The 22,557-nt window shown below is 37.5% G+C and overlaps 2 protein-coding genes across 4 annotated transcripts in view; one reads left to right on the top strand and one right to left on the bottom strand.

Moving 5' to 3' along the window:
- The window catches only part of KLHL15 (kelch like family member 15), a 41,006-nt gene extending 39,404 nt beyond the window's left edge, over nt 1–1,602 (bottom strand). The window contains exon 1 of the mRNA XM_026674888.2: nt 1,514–1,602. The gene's annotated coding sequence lies outside the window, so the exon portion shown is untranslated. The remainder of the gene's footprint in view (nt 1–1,513) is intronic.
- Nucleotides 1,603–1,810: 208 nt separating this feature from the next.
- Nucleotides 1,811–20,737, top strand: EIF2S3 (eukaryotic translation initiation factor 2 subunit gamma). 3 transcript variants are annotated; one of them, XM_026674894.2, is made up of 12 exons: nt 1,811–1,891; nt 4,110–4,173; nt 6,303–6,430; nt 6,542–6,663; nt 10,180–10,274; nt 11,437–11,595; nt 14,988–15,122; nt 16,283–16,377; nt 17,557–17,701; nt 18,534–18,703; nt 18,826–18,998; nt 20,265–20,737. In XM_026674894.2, the coding sequence occupies exons 1-12, from the start codon at nt 1,823–1,825 to the stop codon at nt 20,326–20,328; spliced, it is 1,419 nt and encodes a 472-aa protein (XP_026530679.1). In that variant the 5' UTR covers nt 1,811–1,822; the 3' UTR covers nt 20,329–20,737. The 3 variants fall into 3 exon arrangements, with proteins under 3 accessions (XP_026530679.1, XP_087823029.1, XP_087823030.1); XM_087966903.1 differs by having other exon boundaries at nt 6,303–6,443; nt 6,521–6,663; XM_087966904.1 differs by lacking the exon at nt 4,110–4,173 and having other exon boundaries at nt 6,303–6,443; nt 6,521–6,663.
- Nucleotides 20,738–22,557: the final 1,820 nt, after the last annotated feature.

Below are 22,557 nucleotides of genomic sequence, written 5' to 3'. Positions count from 1 at the left end.
GCGTCTCTAGGCTGCTTCCGGAGCTACGGGACGCTCTCCGTTGCCTACCGGCCCTTCTTCCTGGGCTCCCTGCCGTGGGGTACACCCACTTCCTCCTGCAAATTACTCCTCGCAACTCTTCTCTCCCTTTCCTCTCGCTCCAAAAAGATCGCCATCGTTCCCGCCGATTTGGGCTTCCAGCCACGTTGTGATCCACTAGTGAGGTTGCCATCTCGGATGGACGCATCGCAGTCTCCCTCTCTTGCTCGCTCTGAACTTCGCGCGGACCAAAATAAAAAGATCGCCCGCCATCATGTTTGGAGCTGCCACTTCCGCGTTTGGAGCACTGTCGCTGTTTGGAGCTCCAAATGGCGTCGGCACTCCAAACACGGAAGCGGCAGCTCCAAACGTGGCAGTGGAATGGGCAGAAGGGAAAGCAACAGCGGCGGGTGCCAAAGGTGTCTGCAGCAAAGGTGGGAGTAGGGAGCTTTCTGCGCTTCGCCATGATCACCCGTTAGGAGTGGCTGGTGGCGAGGATGCAAGGGTGGGAATTAAGTCACCCCCGAAAAGACGGCCTAGCCGTTTTTTTAGGGCTCAAAAAAAAATAAGGCCCAGCCTTATTATGTGAGAAACACGGTAGATACACTCAATTCCTGCAACCATTCTTCATAAGTTTTAGCCATCTTTCACTTTGTGAAAGAAATTTGCATTTCTACTGATGGGTATTCTGGTCTCCATCGTTATGTCCACTCTCATAAAGGAAGTACAGTTATACAGGTGGTAAAGTGGCTCTCTTCTAGTCTTGTGCATAAAAGAATTTGAATCAACTTGTGCATCATGACTGTCTTTAAATCAATTTCTGAATTGTATTAATGGTGTTCAAAATACACATTTAGTTATAGAATTGGACCTACTATCAACTTTTTTTTCATTATTTGATTATTTTATTAGATTGCAAAGCTACTCAAATCAAAAAATATTCTGGGCAATGTACAATATCAAAAGCAAATAAAAACAACTTACAGAAAATTATAACAAAAGATTAATATCAATTAAGATTATACATATTATACATATATATCTGATTTAGTAAATCATTCCTGCAATAACATTTTTTCAGTATTATGTTGGTACCACAGTTCATCTGAAGAGCTTACAAATTTGCTTCGTACAGGGCAGAGAACAATATATTTTTATAAAACAGTGGTTGGGAAACTAACGTTTATAGATTAAGATGGTGTACAAACCAAGTTGTGTTTTATAAAGTATGATTAAAATAATATAGGTTTAGAATAATGATGATTAAGGACCGCACACACCAAGTTAGAAGCTCGGCCCAAATTAGCAACAGGCACACACCAATGAACTCTGAGCAAAATCGTATCTATAGTATGGTAGTACAATTTCTGCAACTGACAGTCTCTTTACATACACTTTTAGTACCATGAGGTGGAATGGTATTAGGAAAAATTATAGTAGAACTCTAACGAGACATCCCTAAGCAACGATACTTCCGGTTTGGTCGTAAACTTACGGCCCTCAGCACCACCCATTCCGCAGCTGGCCGAAGAAAACGCGCTCTGTCGCTGTCATGCCTTTCCTTTACACGCCGGTTGCATCAGCAAGGCCCGGGGTCCTTTGAGAGCAGCCCAACATATTGCCTGAGCCAACCGCGAATTCTTTCCAAGCTCCTCCCTGGACAAAGCAAGGCGGCAAGATGTAACTCTGTTCCTAAATATTTTGTAGCATCGTCTGGGAGTAAGCTGCGTGCCCCTGAAATTATTGGGTTATGTAGAGAAAGCTCAGGCAGACTCGGCGGACTTCTAACTTTCTTTCAGGCAAGATGGCGGGGACTGAGGCGGGAGTGACACTGGGGCAGCCGCATCTTTCCCGGCAAGACCTGACTACTTTGGTAAGAAGAGAATTCGGAGTGGGGAGGGTGCGTCATCTGAGTTTTGCAGTATTCCAACGGCTGCCCTACGCTATTTTTTGCCCGGTACTCGAAGGCTGGGTGATGGTCGGCAGTTCAGAAAATCCGCCTCGCATTGCTTGTCTTTTGCTTTTTGTTCCTATCAAAGGATAGTTAGAATGGGAAGGAAAGGCTTTATTGACCGGTGGGAAAGAAATCTCCCAAATATTCTGACGCTTTCCCCCCACTACATACAACGTTACTTCATTTAGTACGAAAGTACATAATGCCAGGCAGAATGATTTCCTACCCTTACAAGCTGGTTCCAACGAAAGAAACGTGATCTCTATCGATAACTGAATTCCGACGTTATATAATTGTGTTCAGAGAGAATGTTTCCCTCTCTTTCTGCTTCATTTTGTAGCGCAATCAATACAGGATAGAACAGAGAGAAGCTGAGTTCCTATTGCATACTGTACAGGCTATGCTTTACTTAACAAGTTATGTTCGATCAGGTTTGCATAAAAAGTCACATTATAAAGTTAGAATGGTAGTGCATTCCCAATCCACACCTGGCCTTAAGTATACAGGTAGTAGCTGTGATCTTCAACGCTACTAATGATAATTATGAAAAATTGTCAGCATGGAATGTTTTCATTTCATTTGAGAAATATATGCTTACAATATATGCATTTGACAATAATAAATTGGGTAAAAATGTTTCTTTGAGTAACGATGCATTAACTCATTACCCATTGCAACAAGAACATTTAAATAGCCATATACTAAAATATATTCAAAAATCTATAATATTCCTATTATGAAATTCAATAAAATTGACAATAATAATTTGTTGAAATGACAAAAAGCTCATTCAGTGATATTTTATTTTGATTTATTAAATTTATAGACAGACCACCTCACTGTTAGTGACTCTGGGCTGCCTATAATTTTAATAAATTAGTATTTTTATAATATGGATAGCCCTCAAGTTAAAACCATTAATTCACTTTTGAAGTTACAATGGTGCGGAAAGAAGAGATCTATGACCGGTTGTCAAAGTCTGGTAATACTTTCTGATAAGTGGTTTGGGGTAATGAAAAAACAAATTTGTAAAGCACTGTTTCCTGATTAAAGGTAAAGGTTCCCTTCGCACATATGTGCTAGTCATTTTTGGCTCTAGGGGGTGGTGCTCATCTCTGTTACAAAGCTGAAGAGCCAGCACTGTCCGAAGATGTCTCCATGGTCATGTGGCCGGCATGACTAAATGCTGAAGGTGCATAGAGCGCTGTTACCTTCCCACCAAAGTGGTCCCTATTTTTCTACTTGCATTTTTATGTGCTTTCAAACTGCTAGGTTGGCAGAAGCTGGGACAAGTAACGGGAGCTCACTCGATTCGAACCGCTGAACTGCCGACCTTTCTGATCGACAAGCTCAGCATCTTAGCTACTGAGCCACTGCGTCCCTGTTTCCTGATTAACCACATATAATTTTCTCAAAAGTTGCTAACATCTCTGAAATCCCATTCTTTATGTCTTGAATTATAGTATTTTCCCATCTCCTAAGGATAGGTTTTTTGCTATTATTAGAGCACAAAAGCCACCTTTGTTCTGAACATATTAAATTCCAAAAAGTTGGCATTATTCAATATACACATGGTATCTTTAAAAACAATTTTCTCAATATTTCTGTCAATGTATAAATTTTTTACAATGCCATTGTAAAATTCATCCTTAATGGAAGATTATAGATGTTGTCCAGTAGATATGAAAAACAATATTTTGATAAATTCATTTTTAAACCACAGGACATCAATTTGATAACTTTGTATTGTGCGCAAGCTTTATAGCTAATCATCAGATGTATATAGGATAATTAGAAGATAAAATAAAATGTTTTATGGCATGAACAGCTAGTGGATAGTCAATTTATATAACTACTTTTTAAGCATTATTTCAGGCCACATTTAAAACTATCTCATCACTCTAAAAACAGTGGAGGGAAAAGTGGTGTATTAGAATTCAGTTTTATTTAGTTGCAAATTAATCTTAAACTATGTGTAGAATTCATAGTAGAGCAAGTATCTAAAGTACAATTTTACTTGAATAGTAAAATCTGGACTTGAGATTTCTCCGTTTTTATATTGTGGAAACAAAATAATCCTATATGCATTTTGGGATCTTTAATGCTCTGGAATTTACTAATAATCTGTTATTTGCAGGATGTTACGAAATTAACACCTCTGTCACCAGAAGTGATCAGTAGACAAGCTACAATTAATATAGGTAAGAATATAACAAATTATAACTAGAAGTTGGTGACTGGCATTAACTGCATGCTATTCACAGTGCAATGCTTCAATAGGAGCTGTTAGAAAATACTATATGTTTTTTTTTATTCATTTGTTTATTAACCTAAAATGTGAGCCTGTAAGACATAAGTGCTTGGGTAGATACTCTGGAGGCCTGGCAGCATAAGAGCATAGAGATGGGAGAAATGTTTAGACTGAACAGTGAAAATACAGATGTAGATAGAGACAAGGATCCAAGAGAGGAGTATGGGAGGCAAGCTAAAAAATGAATAAGAATTGAAGTATTAAAATGGAAAAGAGATGATGGATAGAAAGGAATTTCCCCCCTTTTTAATGTAATGATTGCCTGATTAAAAACTAGAATAGAGGTAGAAATAAGAATACACGCTCTTATATAAAAGTAATAGCTAGATGGAAAGATTAGAGATTGAAAGATGGTATTATTAAGTATGTTTAAATAATATGGTGATCGGCACTAAAATGGCACATTGAAACATTGAATAATTAAGTAATAAAGGACTATTATCTTAATATAAACATATATATTAACACTATGATTAGTAATGGTGACCTGACTAGAAGCCAGAATAGAGGTAGAAATAAAAAAATAGGGGGAATATTAGCACATGTATTTTTTATAAAATAGAACAAAAGTAATAACTAGAGGGAAAGATTAGAGGTTGAAAGATGGCATTACTATGTAAGTTCAAATAATATTGTGATTGGCATTAAAATGGAACATTGAAATATTTAATAATTACTTAAAAACATGTATATTAATACTAGGGTTTCTTAAGTTTGATTAATGTAACAAATATTATTAATATTGTTGCCACTTGTCCCAAAATGAATAATACTCAGATGCCACACTGTTCATGTATTGATGTTGATGTCTATTTTAAAAATAAAAATCCAAAAAAATGATATGTGCATATACGTAACTCTGCAGGTATACTCTGTATTGTTTAGTTGGTTCACAAATCATAATTCCACTGTTTTAATCAGTTCTAATCTGAGTTGATATATGTATCTGTGGGTAGAGATTAGAAAATTTTGAAACTTCTTTTTTCTAGGATGTATAATGCTTTATGGCTTGACTGTTCAGTTTCTTTAATTCACCACCTAAATAGTCTGAATTTGTTTTAATTTGTAAGTCCTAAATGGTTTCCATCAACACCCCAACACCCCATTCTATACCTTTCTGGTTCTTTCTTTGAACTTCTTTCTAAGAAATGTCTTAGTCCGTGTGTGTGTGTGTGTGTGTGTGTGTGTGTGTGTGAAGGAGAGGGAGAGGATGAATAAATTCATCTCATTCCATGTTATGTTCTAGTTAATCTTGCTACACTGAAAATAATTAAATTACATAGAGTACAGTCTGCATGGGAAGGAAGGTTAGAATTCAAAAGATCATCTTAGAATTCAAAACATCATCATAGAACTGATAGTGCTTCAAGTATATTTAAAAGGTTAACTGTAAATAAACATATTGCTGACAGTATTAAATCAGGCCACCAGTTTATGAGATGCGGTGGCTCAGTGACTAAGATGCTGAGCTTGTCGATTAGAAAGGTCGGCAGTTCAGCAGTTTGAATCCCTAGCACCGCGTAAAAAAGTGAGCTTGTCCCAGCTTCTGTTACTTGTCCCATCTTCTGCCAACCTAGCTAGCACATAAAAATGCAAGTAGAAAAATAGGGACCACTTTGGTGGGAAGGTAACAGCGCTCTATGCACCTTCAGCATTTAGTCATGCCGGTCACGTGACCACGAAGATGTCTTTGGACAGCACTGACTCTTCGGCTTAGAAGAGATGAGCACTGCCCCTAGAGCCAGAAACGACTAGCATGTATGTGCAGGGGAACCTTTACCTTACCAGTTTATGTTGCTCACTGAAATATTTTTCCATGAATGCACGTAATCTAGGCATTGTTTTATGTCATTTTAGTTCTGTTGTCCATTATAATACAAGAAAAATGAGTTTTTCATAAATACTTGGAGATAACATTAATATATTCAATATTTAAACAGATGTTGGAGATTATATAATTCATTCACTTCTTAGGCAATTTTTATGAAATTCATAACAAATTTTGCTTTTAAAATCTAGGTACAATTGGCCATGTAGCTCATGGAAAATCAACAGTAGTAAAAGCCATTTCTGGAGTTCACACAGTCAGATTCAAAAATGAACTGGAAAGAAATATCACTATCAAACTTGGCTATGCCAACGCTAAGGTTTGTCCCCACTGTACGTCTAATCAAATTATAAGTTTTTATTTGAATCATAATCTTGTTTTATCTAAACTCAGCTGATTGCTAGTAAAGACTTATTGTCTTTCTCTGCAGATTTACAAGCTTGATGATCCAAATTGTTCCCGACCAGAATGTTACCGATCCTGTGGGAGCAGTACACCTGATGAATTCCCTACAGATATTCCTGGGACCAAAGGGAATTTTAAACTAGTCAGGTGACAAATCTAATTCAACGTGATTTGTTTTTATACATAAATTTTGTGTGAAATTATATGTAAGTAAAGCAGGTAGAGTTAAACTTTGATTTCACTGGAAAACATTTTTTTTTCAAAACTTTTCAAAACCTTTTCCTGATTATTATAATCCTTCAAACTGAACACAAATATAATTTCAGAATGATTGTATCATATAGGAATAATGAGAAATATGAAATTAACATTTAATGACTATAATGTATTTAATCATATAATATTCCAACACACTGCAGGAGTTCAGTAGGACAAAAAATATTTTGCTGCTGGTTTTCATTTGTACTCAGTGTCCAATGTAGCCTTTTTAAATTTCAGTCTTATTAGTTGTTTTTAGTGATTAGAAATGGAATCAGTATGTTGATTAACTGAACATTTCCATAAATTCTATTGTGCTTTATTTATAATTATTTTATATATCTCAAGTCATTAATGTTTATATTTCAAACAAAACATATAATAGAAAAAAAGTAAAATATAATCTTTATATATTCCCTAGCCTAGGCCAGTGATGGCAAACCTTTTAGAGACCGAGTCCCAAACTGCAACCCAAAACCCACTTATTTATCTCAAAGTGCCAACATGGCAATTTAACCTGAATAATGAAGTTTTACTACCTAAAATAATGATAAATAATGCAGAGTTCAGCTAATTGCTCTAAGAAAAATGTAATAAATGCACTTTTATGCACCTTCATTTTTTTTCTGCTTTTGAAATATTACGTTTAGCAACAATAAAAAAAAAACTTTTGTAATATCATTTCTCTTTTCCTCCCCTTCTCTTTACCCCTTCTCTTTCTCTCTCTTTCCCCCTTCTCTTTCCCTCCCTCCCTCTTCCCCCTCTCTTTTTCTTTCTTTCTCTTTCCCTCCCCCCTCTCTTTACCCCCTCTCTTCTCCTCTCTTTCCCTCCTTCTCTCTTTCTCTCTGTTTTTCTCTCTTTCCATCCCTCTCTTTATATCTCTTTCTCTGTCCTATCTCTTTCTCTCTCTTCCCGCCCTTTCTCCCTCCCCCTATCTATCTATTTATCTATATATCTATCCGTGCTCTCCTGTCCAGCTTCACATGTCCTGTGAATCCAACTACTTGGGCTGTGAAGGGGGAGTGGAGGCAGGGTCTCCAACTTTTTGGACCTCAGGGACCACCAAATTCATAATTTTAAATCCCATGGACCACTAATATGAATCCAGCATGCCACTCGCTGAAGCGCCTGGACTTCCACTGACAGGATGGGGTCCTTCAGGCACTTAGCTTGGCTACCTGTTTCTGCAACCTTAAATACTCAAGGAGTCATTTGGACCAGTTTCCCACAGAAAACAAAACACGGGAATCTCTCATCTCTCTCTTTCCCTCCCCCCCTCTATCTCCCTTTCTCTCCCCACTCTCTCTTCCCCTCTCTCTTTCTCCCTTTCTCCCTCTTTCTCTCTTTCTGTGTGTGTGTTGTCTCTCTTTCCCTCTCCCCCTCTCTCTTTCTCCCTTCCTCCCCCTCTCTCTGTGTCTTGTCTCTCTCTTTCCCTCTTTCCCTCTTTTCTCTTTCTCCCCCCTCTGTCCCTGGGGGGAGGGGGAGAACCTCTGAACTGGTGCCAGGTGGTGGGAATCTGATGTCCAGAGGCTGAGGAGCCATGTGCTGAAGACCAAATGCTGGGGGGGAGGTGAGGCAATCCTGCAGTCTCCCTAGCAAACCCATGCCGTGGCTGGTGGCTCCTGCCTCCTGTCTCAGGGCATCAAGGAGGCCGAGCAGCAGTGGGAAGAGCACGGACCTCCTGAGCCACAGGAAGCTGCTGCTAGCAATGCCCTCAGGTGAAGATGTTGTGAGGGGGAGGCTTGACCCCTCCCCTCAGGAGCCACAAAGTGCTCACCACCCCTCTGGCACCCGCCAAGCCTCCTCCTTCCTACTGGGCGTTTGAGCGCTTCTGGCGAGGAGGAAGAGAAGCACGGTGGGAGGAGGCTTGGCAGATGCCAGAGAGGCGGCAAGCGCTTTGCGGCTCCTTGCAGGCCAGGAAACACCTGGGTAGGGCTCCGATGCCATGATCTCCCACGTGTTACCCTCCCTCCCCACTCTCATCAGTCCATCCACTGCCGGTATCACCCCTGTTGCAGACACGGTGCACTGCGGACTACCAAATTTTTCTCAAGGACCACCAGTGGTCCGCGGACCACTGGTTGGCACCTCTGCGTTAGAGAGCCACACAAAATAAGGCAACTCCAAGCTGGATCCTGTTGGGGAGACCCCCCCACTTCCCTCTCCCTCTCTACCCCTGCGGCGGGGGCCTGGGAAGCCTGAGTGCAGCTCCCTGCTCAAAGGTGACCAGCAAGCAAACAAATGTGGTGCTCTGGCTGGGAGACAGCAGCATGGAGCCCCACCTCTGGCCAGCGAGAGCGGAGCAGGCAGGGCACGCACCTTCCCTGCTACTGTGCTGGTGCTGGCCGGGAGGGACACTTGAGCTGAATTTTTGGAGCTGCGCTCATAGTTTGCAAGCAGGCTTGGGAGACCCCAGCTCGTTTGGTTCGCATCAGCACGGGATAGGAACGCAGAAGGCAGAGAAAAACCATGCCTCTCGGCATTCAGCCCTCAAAGACTCCTTTGGGTGACTTTTTCTGTTTTTGAAACATTGCGTTTAGCAACAATAAAAAAAGAAAAACTTTTGTAATATTACTTCTCTTTCTCCCTCTCTCCCTCTGTTTTTCTCCCTCTCTCTCTCTCCCCTGTGGGGAGGGAGGAAAGGAACCCATTACTGGTGCTGTGTGGTGGGAATCTGACGTCCGTAGGCTAATGAGCTCAGGAGCAGCGCGCCAAAGCTCACCAACACAGGCAGCTCTGCAGGAAAAGAAACTGCTTTTTTTTTTTGGCCGAGCTGAGTTGATGCAGGGTTACATTGTAGCTCTGTGTCACAATGGGCTTCAGGAGGAGGGCAGGACCCTGTCTCCTCCATTGTGAAGCGCATGAGTGAAAAAGTTCACTCAATCAAATACAACTTCGCGAGTTCTTTTTCTTTTGTGAGAAGTTGGAATTGATTGAGTGAAACGCGATGAAGAAACACGATTGGAGCTGGGTTGGGGAGACCACGCGCGTGCCCACAGAGAGGGATCTGCATGGCACGTGTGACAGGTTTGCCATCATGGTCCTGGGAAGAATACAGATCTGTTTTATTTAAACTCATCAAATATGTTAATATTTGGCACAGGAAAAAAGTTAATATATGGCATAGGAAAAACGAGGGCGTGTATATCACACACACATGCACATATGCACAAAACATACATGGTGCAATATGTTATTTAAAAGCAATGAAATTAATACAATTTTTAAAAAAAATAATCTATTAGAATCTTATAATCTCTCAAGAAAGATACATCTTTTTTCACATTTACTATAATATATACAAATTCATGTTTTTTACATTTCTACATCTAATAACTAATATAATTCTTTTGCGAGGAAATATTTTTTGTGGTAATTCCATTTTTTCCTTTCCTTATATTATAGACATGTCTCTTTCGTGGATTGTCCTGGCCATGACATTTTGATGGCTACTATGTTGAATGGAGCAGCTGTCATGGATGCAGCTTTACTGTTAATAGGTAATTATTATTAGGAGTTAGATATTGCAATAGACCCATGGCATTATTGTGGCTAAGTAATTTTACTGTTAATATTATGCTTGCAAGTTACATTATATCATGTTATGCTGGAGACGGCAAAACTCTGGAGGGATTTTATTGATAGATATATGCATTCCTAAAAATATAGTGGAAAGTAGCTATTGGGACAAAGAGTGCAGGGAAATGAATGACCACCAATAGAGAAAGACAAGTGATTCTCATTTCATCCTCATTATTTTTCTTAGCAACGACTAAGAAGTTTTAAACACTGCTGTGTAAGCATCAAACATATTGCCTGATTGAATTTAATAAGGTTTTGAAGCAAGTTAATATATTATGTACTATTTTCTCTGCTGGAAATATATGTAGTTTCTACATATAAACCTATCTTCCAATTAACTGTCATTCCTGAACAAGAAAAGGCAAAGAGAATGGTGTCAGAGGTATGCATTTAGATCATGGAGAGCTGCACACCTCATTCAATCAAAGGGAAGTATAGGCTTCTGGAGTCACATTCTGTGCATGCTGATTACTTGTTCTGCTCTCAGTCTCCTGAAATAAGGATAGGGAGTTTCTCGTCTGCTGAGTTATAGAATAGACATAAAATTAGTGTCTGACATTAGCAGACACTAAAGTAGGCTTCCTGCTATCTCTGCTTTAGAAAGGAAGAAAGTGAAATTCACAGCAGTGTGAAATAAATAGAAATCCTTTGCCAGATCTCTTCCTAGATACTGCACTGAATAGTTTATAGTTAATGCATTCAGTCAACCTCACATCTAATACATTTTCTCTCTTTTTTGTCACATATGCATATGTATGTTAGCATTGAAATATAGGGGTTTACAGAGATAAGATTGTGCTAGTGTTCATATTGCTGCAAGGATACATTTCCCGGATTACATAATCAATTAGAGACACAAGCTTCACATCCTTGTAAACAAGGTTTCATTAATTGTAATCCTTATTGTAACAAACTATATTTATTACATGAAATTCACATGTACAGCTTCACTCTCAGGTGTTCTAATTATTCCTAACTATAATTTACAGGAAGATTTGTATCCTGTATTTTAACCTTTTTATTAAGAAGTCGATCAGTGTTCTATATTCTGTTGTAAACATTGTTTTTCTGTTATTTCAGCTGGCAATGAATCATGTCCTCAACCTCAGACTTCAGAACACTTAGCTGCTATTGAAATTATGAAACTGAAACACATTCTAATTTTACAGAATAAAATTGATTTGGTCAAAGAGAGCCAGGCCAAAGAACAGTATGAACAAATCCTAGCATTTGTGCAAGGTGAGTTTCCAGGTCAAAATTAAGAAGTCTCTCTTGTTTACTACAAGCCAACTTTTTGTCTGGCCTCACAAACAGCTCATTTTCACAGTTATTGCCATATCAAATCTGTCAAACTAATTTTGCAAATTTTAGTAAATTTAATCCAAGATCAGAACTCCAAAACAAGCAAGCAAGCAAAAAGCGACTAAAGGTTAAATGGGGAAATTCAGTAAAGAAACCAAGTCAAACTCCATGAAATTCTTCATAGCAGGGACCTTGACAAAGTGAGAGTCAAACCAAACCTTCATATATCAAGATTGCACCAATAATTTAGACTTGCTCCTTGTTCCTTAAAAGATCTTAATCTAGAAGAATAGTAATGGGTTCAGCAAGAGGTTCTTTTTCATGGTTACATATTTTTATTTATTAAATTGGGTTTGTTAAAAATAGATCATGCCAAACCAATCTTATTTCATTCTTCAACATAATGACTAAATTAGTAGACCAGTGAAATACTATGGACATAATATACATAGACTTCAGCAAGGCATTCGACAAAGTAAACCACAACCTACTTCTTGATAAGCTAGAAAAAAGTGGAATAGATAGCACCACCACTAGATGGACTCACAATTGGCTGACAAACGTACTCAACAAGTAGTCCTTAATGGGTCTATGTCTACATGGGGGGAAGTAAGCAGTGGAATACCACAAGGTTCCATAGGCCCAGTGCTCTTCAATATCTTCATAAACTACTTAGATGAGGGAATAGAAGGGGAACTTACCAAATTTGTGGATGATACTAAGCTGGCAGGAAAAGCTAATACCATACATCAGGGTTCTGCAATCTTAAACACTCAAAGAGCCATTTGGACCTGTTTCCCACAGAAAAGAAAACACCAAGAGCCACAAAACCCTTTTGACTTCTAAAATGAAGATATTACTGCATATATCGTTTTTTAACCTTTATGCTATGTATAAAAAAAAAAAAAAACTATAGTGGGATTCAAGTAATTTAACAACTGGTGTGACTGGGTGGGCGTGACCAATTCAACATCACTGCCACCCAGTCACATGACACACACACCCAGACATGCCTACCCAGCCAGTCCTTAGGACAGAGAACGGGTTGTGAAATTATTTGCCCCACCTCACCCCTCCCCTCCCAGCCACCTCTTGCCACACCCGGCTTCAGGTGTATTGTCTCTCTATCCATCTTGGTCTCTCTCTCTCTCTTATTCTGATTCTCCAACGCTTCATCTCTAACTGGGTCTTGTTGCCCGAGAGACAGCAGCAGGAAATGGCAGGCGGCTACTTCTGGCCCTTGGTGGTGCTGGACGCATCTCGATTGCTCAGGGAGATGCACGACCTGCTCTCTGCCCCAAGACACTGGCCTGACCCTCGGCCAGCGCTGCTGTTGTTGCCAGGAGCGAGTGGGGCAGGGTCTCATTGTGGCCAGACGAGGAATAATGAATGGAAAGTGATCAAGGAAAGATTCAACCTAGAAATTAGGAGAAATTTTCTGACAATGAGAATCAAATCAGTGGAACAACTTGACTTTGGAGGCTGTGGGAGCTTCATCACTGAAGGCTTTCAAGAAGAGATTGGACTGCCATTTGTCAGAAATGGTATAGGGTCTCCTGCTTAGGCAGAGAGTTGGACTGGATGACCTACAAGGTCCTTTCCAACTCTGTTAATCTGATTAAATAGATAGATGTTTGTAGCCACCCAGATAAATGTACATAGTCACCCAACTTACACATAGGTGACTCTGCAGCTTACAAAATGATGTGATGGAATGTGTGGATAACCTTAGTGAATGAGGGGTAGAGATGCTGCCTAGGAAATAATCAGATGAGTCCCAAATGTGTTTTTTCCAAAAGGCAACTGGACTCACTTAGTTTTTTCTTTGAAAACATTTCACTTTTCATCCAAGAAGCTTCTTCAGTTTTAAATGAAGAAATTAGAATTGAAGAAGCTTCTTGGACGAGAAGCAAAACATTTTCAAAGGAAAAAAAAATCACCCAGTTGCCTTTTGGAGAAAGCTCTTGGGACAACCATTACCTGTATGATTGAGAATCTCCATAGACAATCAGATGAGAGATGGAGGAGTCTCCAGTGGTTGGATAGAAAGAAACTTTAAGATTAGTCCTAATTGATCAGATGTTTAAAAGGGACAAGAGGAAGTTTGTACCTTCAGTCATGCAAGATTCTGTTACTGTTAACTTATAGTAAAGTAGAATTGCTTATTTACTTGTGCTTCTTGTCTGACTTATCTAGGAATGTTATCATAACAAACTGTAGTACTTCTAGTAGTTTGGTTGAGCATTAACCAGTCACTTTTCGTTTGCAGTGGAACATTTAAATGTTGAACCAACAAATACATGAAGAATAGAGACAGGCAATTCCATTTGTTTGCAACAGTACTGTCTGTGTAGAATTTGTAACTGGTGTTGGTACATATTACAATTATACTCTTGTCTGAAATTTTAAAGATTTTCAAGATTTTCTATTTGTAATAGCCTGTATCTGTTAAAAGTAGAATATTTATCCAGTTGATTTCAAGTCATTGTAGATTGCTCATCTCTAAGTATTGTATATTGTTGCTGTCTTTTGCTTATCTGTTCTCATGCAAAATTATAGACTCAGATTTTGCACTAAATACTCTTGCATTCTAATAACAAAAAATAGTAAAGAACATTAATCTGAATGACATTCCATTTGTTTCTTGGTCTTTTCTTAAAAAAAAATTATTGTAAGGGATTATCAAACATCGGTGAAAGAAAAGATGAGGGAGTTTTTATTCTTTTAATCATCAGACCAGCTTTTGTTTGTTTTTTTCTTATATAAAACTCTTTCATTCAATTCAGGAAGCAGAGGAATATACATATATTTCCTAGCAGAAAATAATCCTGAAAATGCTCAATTACTTTTAGACAAGAAGAAGCCAGAAAAGCCATTTTTATGATTAGAAAATAATCTTTTTGCTGATTACTCAGAGGAGGAATTTGGAGTGTTGGCTAATTGTAACTACTACTTCAAATTGAAGACCAGTAGATGAACTGAAAATAAATTTATGCTTCAACAGAAGGGAGCATTTTTTCACTACAAATTCTTTCCTATCCTTAATTGTGACATGAAGAGCTCTTTGAAGCATAAAAATCAAATTACTTTGGACCTTGAATCTTTGCCATTCTTCCTCAAACATTATTTTTTGAGGAATAGAATTAATTCATTGAAAATTATTATTACTTCCAAACCAACTTTTCTTTAGCAAACCATTCTGTTAGTGAATCTGTATGGTTTCTTTTTTTCTTCTTCTCCAAAATATATGTATTTTGTAAATATATTTTTGTTCTGGAGTTAATGTTAATCATAATAGATATTATATATGTGACTGTTTGTTGAAATAGGTACAGTTGCAGAAGGAGCTCCAATTATTCCAATCTCAGCACAGCTAAAATACAACATTGAAGTTGTTTGTGAATACATTGTAAAGAAAATTCCAGTGCCTTTAAGGGACTTCACATCAGAACCAAGGCTTATTGGTAAGTCTATTTGAATCACTGTTCGATTCTATGTAGAAAATACACTAACACAGGAATTTGGTTAATGATGTGATTACTGTAATCATTGATACTACTGTTAACCTAGTATCTTTTCTACATAGACCTTATAGGAAATATTTTGATATGACAAATTTAGCTCAAATTCAACAGTGCTATATATCATTAATTCTAAGTGAAAGTGATATGTTGTGTGATTAGAATCCAGCAGACACACATTTAGATGAATTGGAACACATTAAAATAGTGTATTTATGTAACATATTTTATAACTTCATAATGATGTAAATTTCTGTGCCCTCTTAATGGAGTGATGGTAAGAATAGTCATAAGAAACCTCACTGATTTCATATGGCCAGTATTATTGATTTGAGGACTGCAACATTTAACAGGTTATAAGTAGAACTCATTATTTTGTATGGATAATAGACTTTTTTGTCAAAGCAAGAGCAGTTTGGTTCATAATCATGAGGTCCTTATTCAAGAAAACTGAATAGATGGCTCCCATAAACTGATTTTGAAATTCCAATTTGTAAATTACATGTCTTGAAAGTTTCTGTTTAAGAGAAATTAATGAAATTAATTAGGGTATCCGTCGGAATCCTGACACTGATATTGTTTTGTGCTCCTAGAATTAGTAACTTTTTTTGAATTGAACCTTGTCAGATATATTTTTGTAAGTGGGTAAAATGTCTAGAAATTTATTTCTAGACATGCAATGTTTGTTTCAAGGGTTTGTAATAATGTCACATCTATCACATGAAGGTCGATCAAGAAACTGATTTGAGGAAGCAGTCATATATATTTTTAGTTTCTTTATAATTATTTTTAATCAAATAATCTTACCATCTTATCGTATCATGAGGACCCAGATAGTTGGGGGCAATATTCTGACTCTGTAAACTGCTCAGAGATGCCTGTAAACCACTTAGAGAGGGCTGTAAATCACTGTGAAGTGGTATATAAGTCTAGGTGCTATTGCTATTGCTATCTTCCAAAAAGAAATATGGAGCCAACAATATACACCAAATCAGTGGCTTAATGAAGTATTAGATCCAGAGTGTGACTAATCGATAAATATATTATGGTATTAAAAGTTTAAAGTTTTTTGCAAGCTGAACTTAATGGAATATTCTTTTCAGTTATTAGATCCTTTGATGTTAATAAGCCTGGATGTGAAGTTGATGACTTGAAGGGAGGTGTAGCTGGTGGTAGCATTCTTAAAGGTGTATTAAAGGTAATGTTTCTTTTCAATGCTGATTAACAGGCTGTTATCATTTTATGTTAATGATAGAATTGTATGTATTCTTCCACCTATTCCTTTTGCATATGTGGAAGTTGAGGCATTCTCCAGAACTTGTTTGGGGAACATTAAGGCTAGATTAAAACTAAATCCTGTTGGATGAATCAAAGTCCATAAATTTAGATATAATACTAGTATAAATTGATGTTTATGACAGTAACTGTCCCAGGCCGTGTGTGTACAAGCATGTGCATGCACACACACACACACACACACACACACACACACAAGTGGTTGTTTTTTTTACTAAATGAGGATTGCAAACAAAGGCGCTTGCAGTATAGAGCAAGTTCCCACTCCTGTCCCCCTCAAGTTCAACAAGTTTGGCTTAGAAATGTTCCAAATCAAAGCAGCATGCAAAAAAGTAGTGAAGCAAAGTCCAAGGGTCAAAGCTTGTGGTCAGTATGTCCAGGCTCAAAATCAGGGTTGTAAAATTTTGCAAGTCAAGCTACAAGGAATGAGAGTTAACAGGCAGTTGTCAGTTGAGAGCTCTATTGCCTATTCTACACTCTTTGCAGCCCACCAAACTGATGTGTTGGGAGGGGGTGGTAATTCCACACACTCATTTTCAGAAAGCTAAGGCAACTGTGAATGCTATGTTTTGTTTTGCCTTACTTCTTTTGCCTAATTCACATGGAAGTCCATTTGGTGGTGCTAGAGCTGGCTGCTTATCATCAGTCAGCATTTCTGAAGTTCACTTTGGTTCTGGTTGCTCATCATTAGTTCCCTCCTGTGAATCTGAGAATGGAATTAGCCCAAGAATAGAATCAATGACATTGTTTCAAGGTCTTTGTTGTGATCTATGGAATGGTTGGTGTTTTCTTTAGAACAATGATCTCTATGCCATACTCTCCATCATTTATGTTATCTCCTTAATTTCTATGATGCTTATGTAAACTGGTGATTGGGGGGGGAAAAGCACTCCCATTGCTTCTGAAACTAATCATGAGTGTATCTAGACACATTATATAGAAAACCAGTGTTCTACATAAATCTGTACAAACCATAGCTATAGTGAACTGATATAGACAATTGGCTATAAAATCCATTAACAATGCACTATATAGAAATTGATGTGCATTAACCTACCTTTCTAATATCTTTTATTATTAGGTTGGCCAGGAACTTGAGGTGAGACCTGGCATTGTCTCAAAGGATAGTGAAGGAAAACTTATGTGCAAGCCTATTTTCTCCAAAATCGTATCTCTGTTTGCAGAACATAATGATTTGCAATATGCTGCACCAGGAGGCCTTATTGGTATGTCTGTTTTATATTTATATTTAAGAGATCATGGAGAACATGGAAGATAAGACTTGGCTATGAATATACAGTTTCAGGAAGTTTTTATGCAACAACTATAAATGTTTGTATACTTTTTAAAACAATTTTAAAGTAGTTATAGTATTATATGTGCATTATGTACATATAAAGTAATTCAAGTTAAAATTGAATACTTTTCAGTTTCATTTAATAAGTTTCATTTATAGCACAACACAAGGTGATAGAATGAAGATCTATAAACAATAGAGGAAAACATAAGATTTTTTTTTAAATTTTAGCTCATACACCAATGGCTCTTGGTTGAAGGGGAAAGAAAACTATAACTCTTACAACACTTGTTTGTTTTTCTATGTAGATGATTTAGGAGTCTATATTCCTGGTAGTGATGCTGTTTTACTGTCAGCTGTGTCCTTACTAACTGTCACTTTTACCCCTGAGAATGTGTTTTGAACAACTTAGTGTCTTTTAAATCATCTAGAATTCAACAAATGTTATAATATTCATTTATTAATACATATTTATATAGTATTACAAATAAAATTATAAAAGAGTGATAAAAGAAACTTTGGAAAAGTGAAAGCTTATATGTGGCCTAAACAGCAGAATCTATTTTTGGCAAATTCATTTGAATTATTAAACTGTTCTTACAAGATCCAGGAAAAAGAAAAGAATCCATTGGAATGGCCACCTAATCAATTTAAATAAATAAATACTACCCTAAAAGCACTGAATAGTGTCAGGTGATTTAAAAGTAATTTAACAATTGAAAATCTGTGGCTTTTAAAAAATAAAAGTATTTTGTTATTAGGTGTTGGTACCAAGATTGATCCAACTTTGTGCCGAGCTGATCGAATGGTAGGGCAAGTTTTAGGTGCAGTTGAAGCACTACCTGAAATATTCACAGAACTTGAAATTTCCTACTTCTTGTTGAGGCGACTATTGGGTGTCCGTACTGAAGGGGACAAGAAAGCTGCCAAGGTTAGTTAAATTATTTCTGGTGAATCTGGATATTCTGTAAATTTCTGTATTTTAAAAGGGATGCTTGAAATTTAAAATGGTACAAATTGCATGTCTTTAAAATTCTTGACTACTTGTTCTAGGTGCAAAAATTATCTAAAAATGAAGTACTTATGGTAAACATAGGATCTCTTTCAACTGGAGGACGGGTCAGTGCAGTAAAAGCTGATCTGGGGAAAATAGTGCTAACTAATCCTGTATGCACTGAAGTAGGAGAAAAAATTGCCCTTAGTCGAAGAGTTGAGAAACACTGGCGGTAAGTTGATTTGAAATAAAACATAATGTATCACTTTAATACATTTTAAGCTAAACACAAATTATTGGATGAATCTAGCAGAAAAAGCAGAAAATATAAAATTGGTATCTATTCTACTGGGTGTAATCCATGATACTTAATACTAATTAATAACTTGTTGGACCTGACATAATGTTTCAAAGAACACTAAACACTATGTTTTTAAATGCTGGTAAATAGATATTCCTTTCCAGTCTACCCAATAGTTTTCCATTTATACTTACATCCTGCCATTCTATAGAGGTTGAGAGTGTTTGTTGAGAGTTGCCTCAAACCACTAGATGGGCGGCAAATGTAATAATAGATAATAAAATAAACTCCTCCATAAATTTTTCAGATTACTTTTGTATTTTTGCAAACCCTTGTGTTCCCTGATGTCTCTTCCTATGCATAAATGTAATATTTTAACAACGTAAAAACCACTATTTAGAGATTGCAATTTGTATTTATAATGGTAAAAATTCTAAGTTCAATAAAATAGTATTGTAGTAGTAATTTCAGTTATTGGAATGTCACACAACTCTAAGGATTGTTGTTGCTTGTGTTGATGTTTCTTATCAAATATAATAAAATGTCAAAGATGCTAAATAAATTGGACACAGGTAGTCTGGTTGAAGACTGCCCTGTTTAGCAACTGCTGAAAATCATAATAGAACTGAAAAAGTAAGTTTATAGTTGGTCCTCAAACTTATGATGGATGCAGAATTCCAAGGTCATATGATCACAATTCAGACATTTGGTAAACAGAATCTATTTTTGATAATCTCAGTCTTCTACAATCACATAATCACAATTTGTGACCTTCATGGGTAGCTTTTGATGAAGTCAATGGGGAAAGTGACTGTAATTGCAACTCACAGTCACGTGATGTTGTGCTTAATGATTGCATGTGATTTGTTTAACTACATCAGAAATTACGTAAGTCAAGCATGGTCATTCACATGTTTCACTTAACTGTGTTGCTACCAGTTCCAATTCTCATGTGAGAATTTACTTGTATACAGTGGTGTACAAACATTTCATATTGGAGCAATTAGACTTTTTGTTTTTGTTTTTTTCTGATAATGGCCAATCCCAGCATTCCAAAGGTGATTCATGAATTATCTGGATGGGAAATGTTTACTAATGTTTGCATAATGTTATCTTATATATTGTATTTAGAGGATTTTCTTCTAATTTATTTTTGATGCCTCAAAGTTCTTCTAATCTGCTCTTCTTGTTTTCTAGTTTAATTGGATGGGGACAAATTAGAAGAGGAGTGACAATCAAGCCTACTGTGGATGATGATTGAAAGTAAAAAAGCAATTCTTCAATTTGTAAAAAAAATGCCGGTGTTTCCATACAGTTGGAATGCATTTTAGTGAGGAAGCTGTTGCAAAGATAATGTCCATATTGTATTGAAAATCAAATCTCTCACTAAAAGTCTTTACAGTATCTGCAATAAATTAAACAAATTAGCAAAGATGGATCAAATTCTCCAGTATTTCACAAAAACTAAATTTGTTTTATGTTTATGTCAGTTTTTAGAGACTGTGTGGGGCTGACAATTTGATTTTAAACAATGTAACTCAAGACCCCATAATCTGATTTGGAATTTTGCAAATTGCTTGTTTTTTCATTTAACTCTTATAGGTAACAAAAAGTTGAAATGTTTGTCAATGAAACAAATTTCAATAAATAAACTTTTCTTGGAAGATGAATTTCCTTTCTTGTTGTATACAATACTTTGACCTTGCAACAAATATGATTCTATGTATTATTGAATACTGTTATATTTACAGTTAGATGGTCCCAAACCACAGATCTTATTTATCTGTCAGATGTTTTTTAAAAACTAAACCCCTTGAGAATTTTGAAATATAATTCCAATTACACAGCCAAAATAATATATTTGCAACCACAATGGACAGTATCCAAAAAGGGAAGTGAATTACTGTCTATTTTAATTCTATTTGGAAAAGGTTGACATTATTGTATAGAAATGCCATATAACTGAATTGCAAGTTGAGAAGTGAATAGTGATTTATATGGTAGATCCAGTTTAATGTAATTATGATGCAATACTTTATCAGCAATTCCCGACATTTAGCTACTTAGTATCCTGTGGGATTGCTAATAACCATGAATAATTATTTGAAATAGTTTAGCTGGGGTAATACATTCATTTTGATGATAGCAATTGATCCTAACCAAGGTAACTTTAAGTTTATCTACTTTTCAATGTCTCTTCTCTTGCCATAATTTAAATAGTTATCCTTGGTTGTTACCTGTTAGGTGCAAATCTTGGCATTTAATGGAGTCAGCTATCTTAACAACTATCTTGACAGCAGTAACTGGAGTTACTGCAAAAATACTGATTACTTAACTGCATGGCAGTGACTCCTGATTTATAAGCTCCTGATTGTCATCTCAGGATTGGGACTGGAACTCCCAAAATATCCTGGGAAGAAAGACTGATGAAACTTGTGAATCCATAACCTCCATGGCAACTATGGTCCTTTTCAGGTAATCTGACCTGAGAGGATATAGATTGGTTTTTATTTTATTCCAGATGAATTGTGATCTAGAAATGAAATATACTGTATATCTCGTGACTGTCCAACATTCAGGCAGACTGATTGAGCAGGGCCACTGTCGACCATTCCAAGTGGCGCCTGCACCCAAGCCTCTTCCGGGAGATGTTGGATTGTTTCAGCCAGCTGATCCTCGACCTCTTTGCCTTACCAATCAACGCCCAACAACCCAGATTTTTCTCAAGATTCTCAGCTCAGGGAGTGGAGGGAGTCAACACTCTCCGCTGCCCCTGGCCCCGGGGCCTCCTCTATGCCTTCCCCCTCCCTCTGATATCCAAGGTAATCAGGAAACTGTTAAAGAAGAGGGCGGGAATTCTTCTCCTGGCCCCATACTGGCCGAGACATTCGTGGTTTGCGGACCTCATGGACCTCTTGATTGTTGACCCCTGGAGATTGCTGCTGGACAGTCTCCCTCAGCCAGGCCCCCATACAACATCTGGAGTCACAATGGCTCCACCTGGCCATCTGGCGCTTGAGTGGAGACTTTTGAAAGGTGAGGAATTCTCCAACAAGATCATCAAAACTATACAAGCCACGAGGCATCCGTCCACTAACTGCATTTATAATGCCACTTGGAAGAACTTTTGCAAGGGACTCTCCCCGAATATGCTATGTAGGCAGCTGGAGGCCCTAGCATCAGTTCTCTCCTGTGGGGATCTACAGTCTCTCGCACATCACCCGAGGGTATGTAGTTTCCTCCGAGGGGGCTACCAATTTAAGACCTCTAGTTGTCCATAGATACCCCACCTGAACAAGGTTCTCACAGCGCTCACCATTTGAATCCTTGAGAACTACCAGCCTCCACCTTTTAACCTATAAGGTGGCTTTCGTTTTGGCTATAACGTCCGCAAGGAGAAGGGAGTGAGGGAGGACCTTTGTGTCTTCCACTCCGATAGGATGACTCTTGGCCTAGACCCAGCTTTCATACCCAAAGTCAATTCCTCTTT

This window comes from Notechis scutatus, chromosome 5 (assembly GCF_049901735.1).
Source record: "Notechis scutatus isolate UNSWTSFEM ecotype Mainland chromosome 5, rNotScu1.2, whole genome shotgun sequence".
NCBI classification, from domain to species: Eukaryota; Metazoa; Chordata; class Lepidosauria; order Squamata; family Elapidae; genus Notechis; species Notechis scutatus.
The sequence above is the reverse complement of the archived record's forward strand: the minus strand, read 5'-3'. Positions and strand labels throughout refer to the sequence as shown.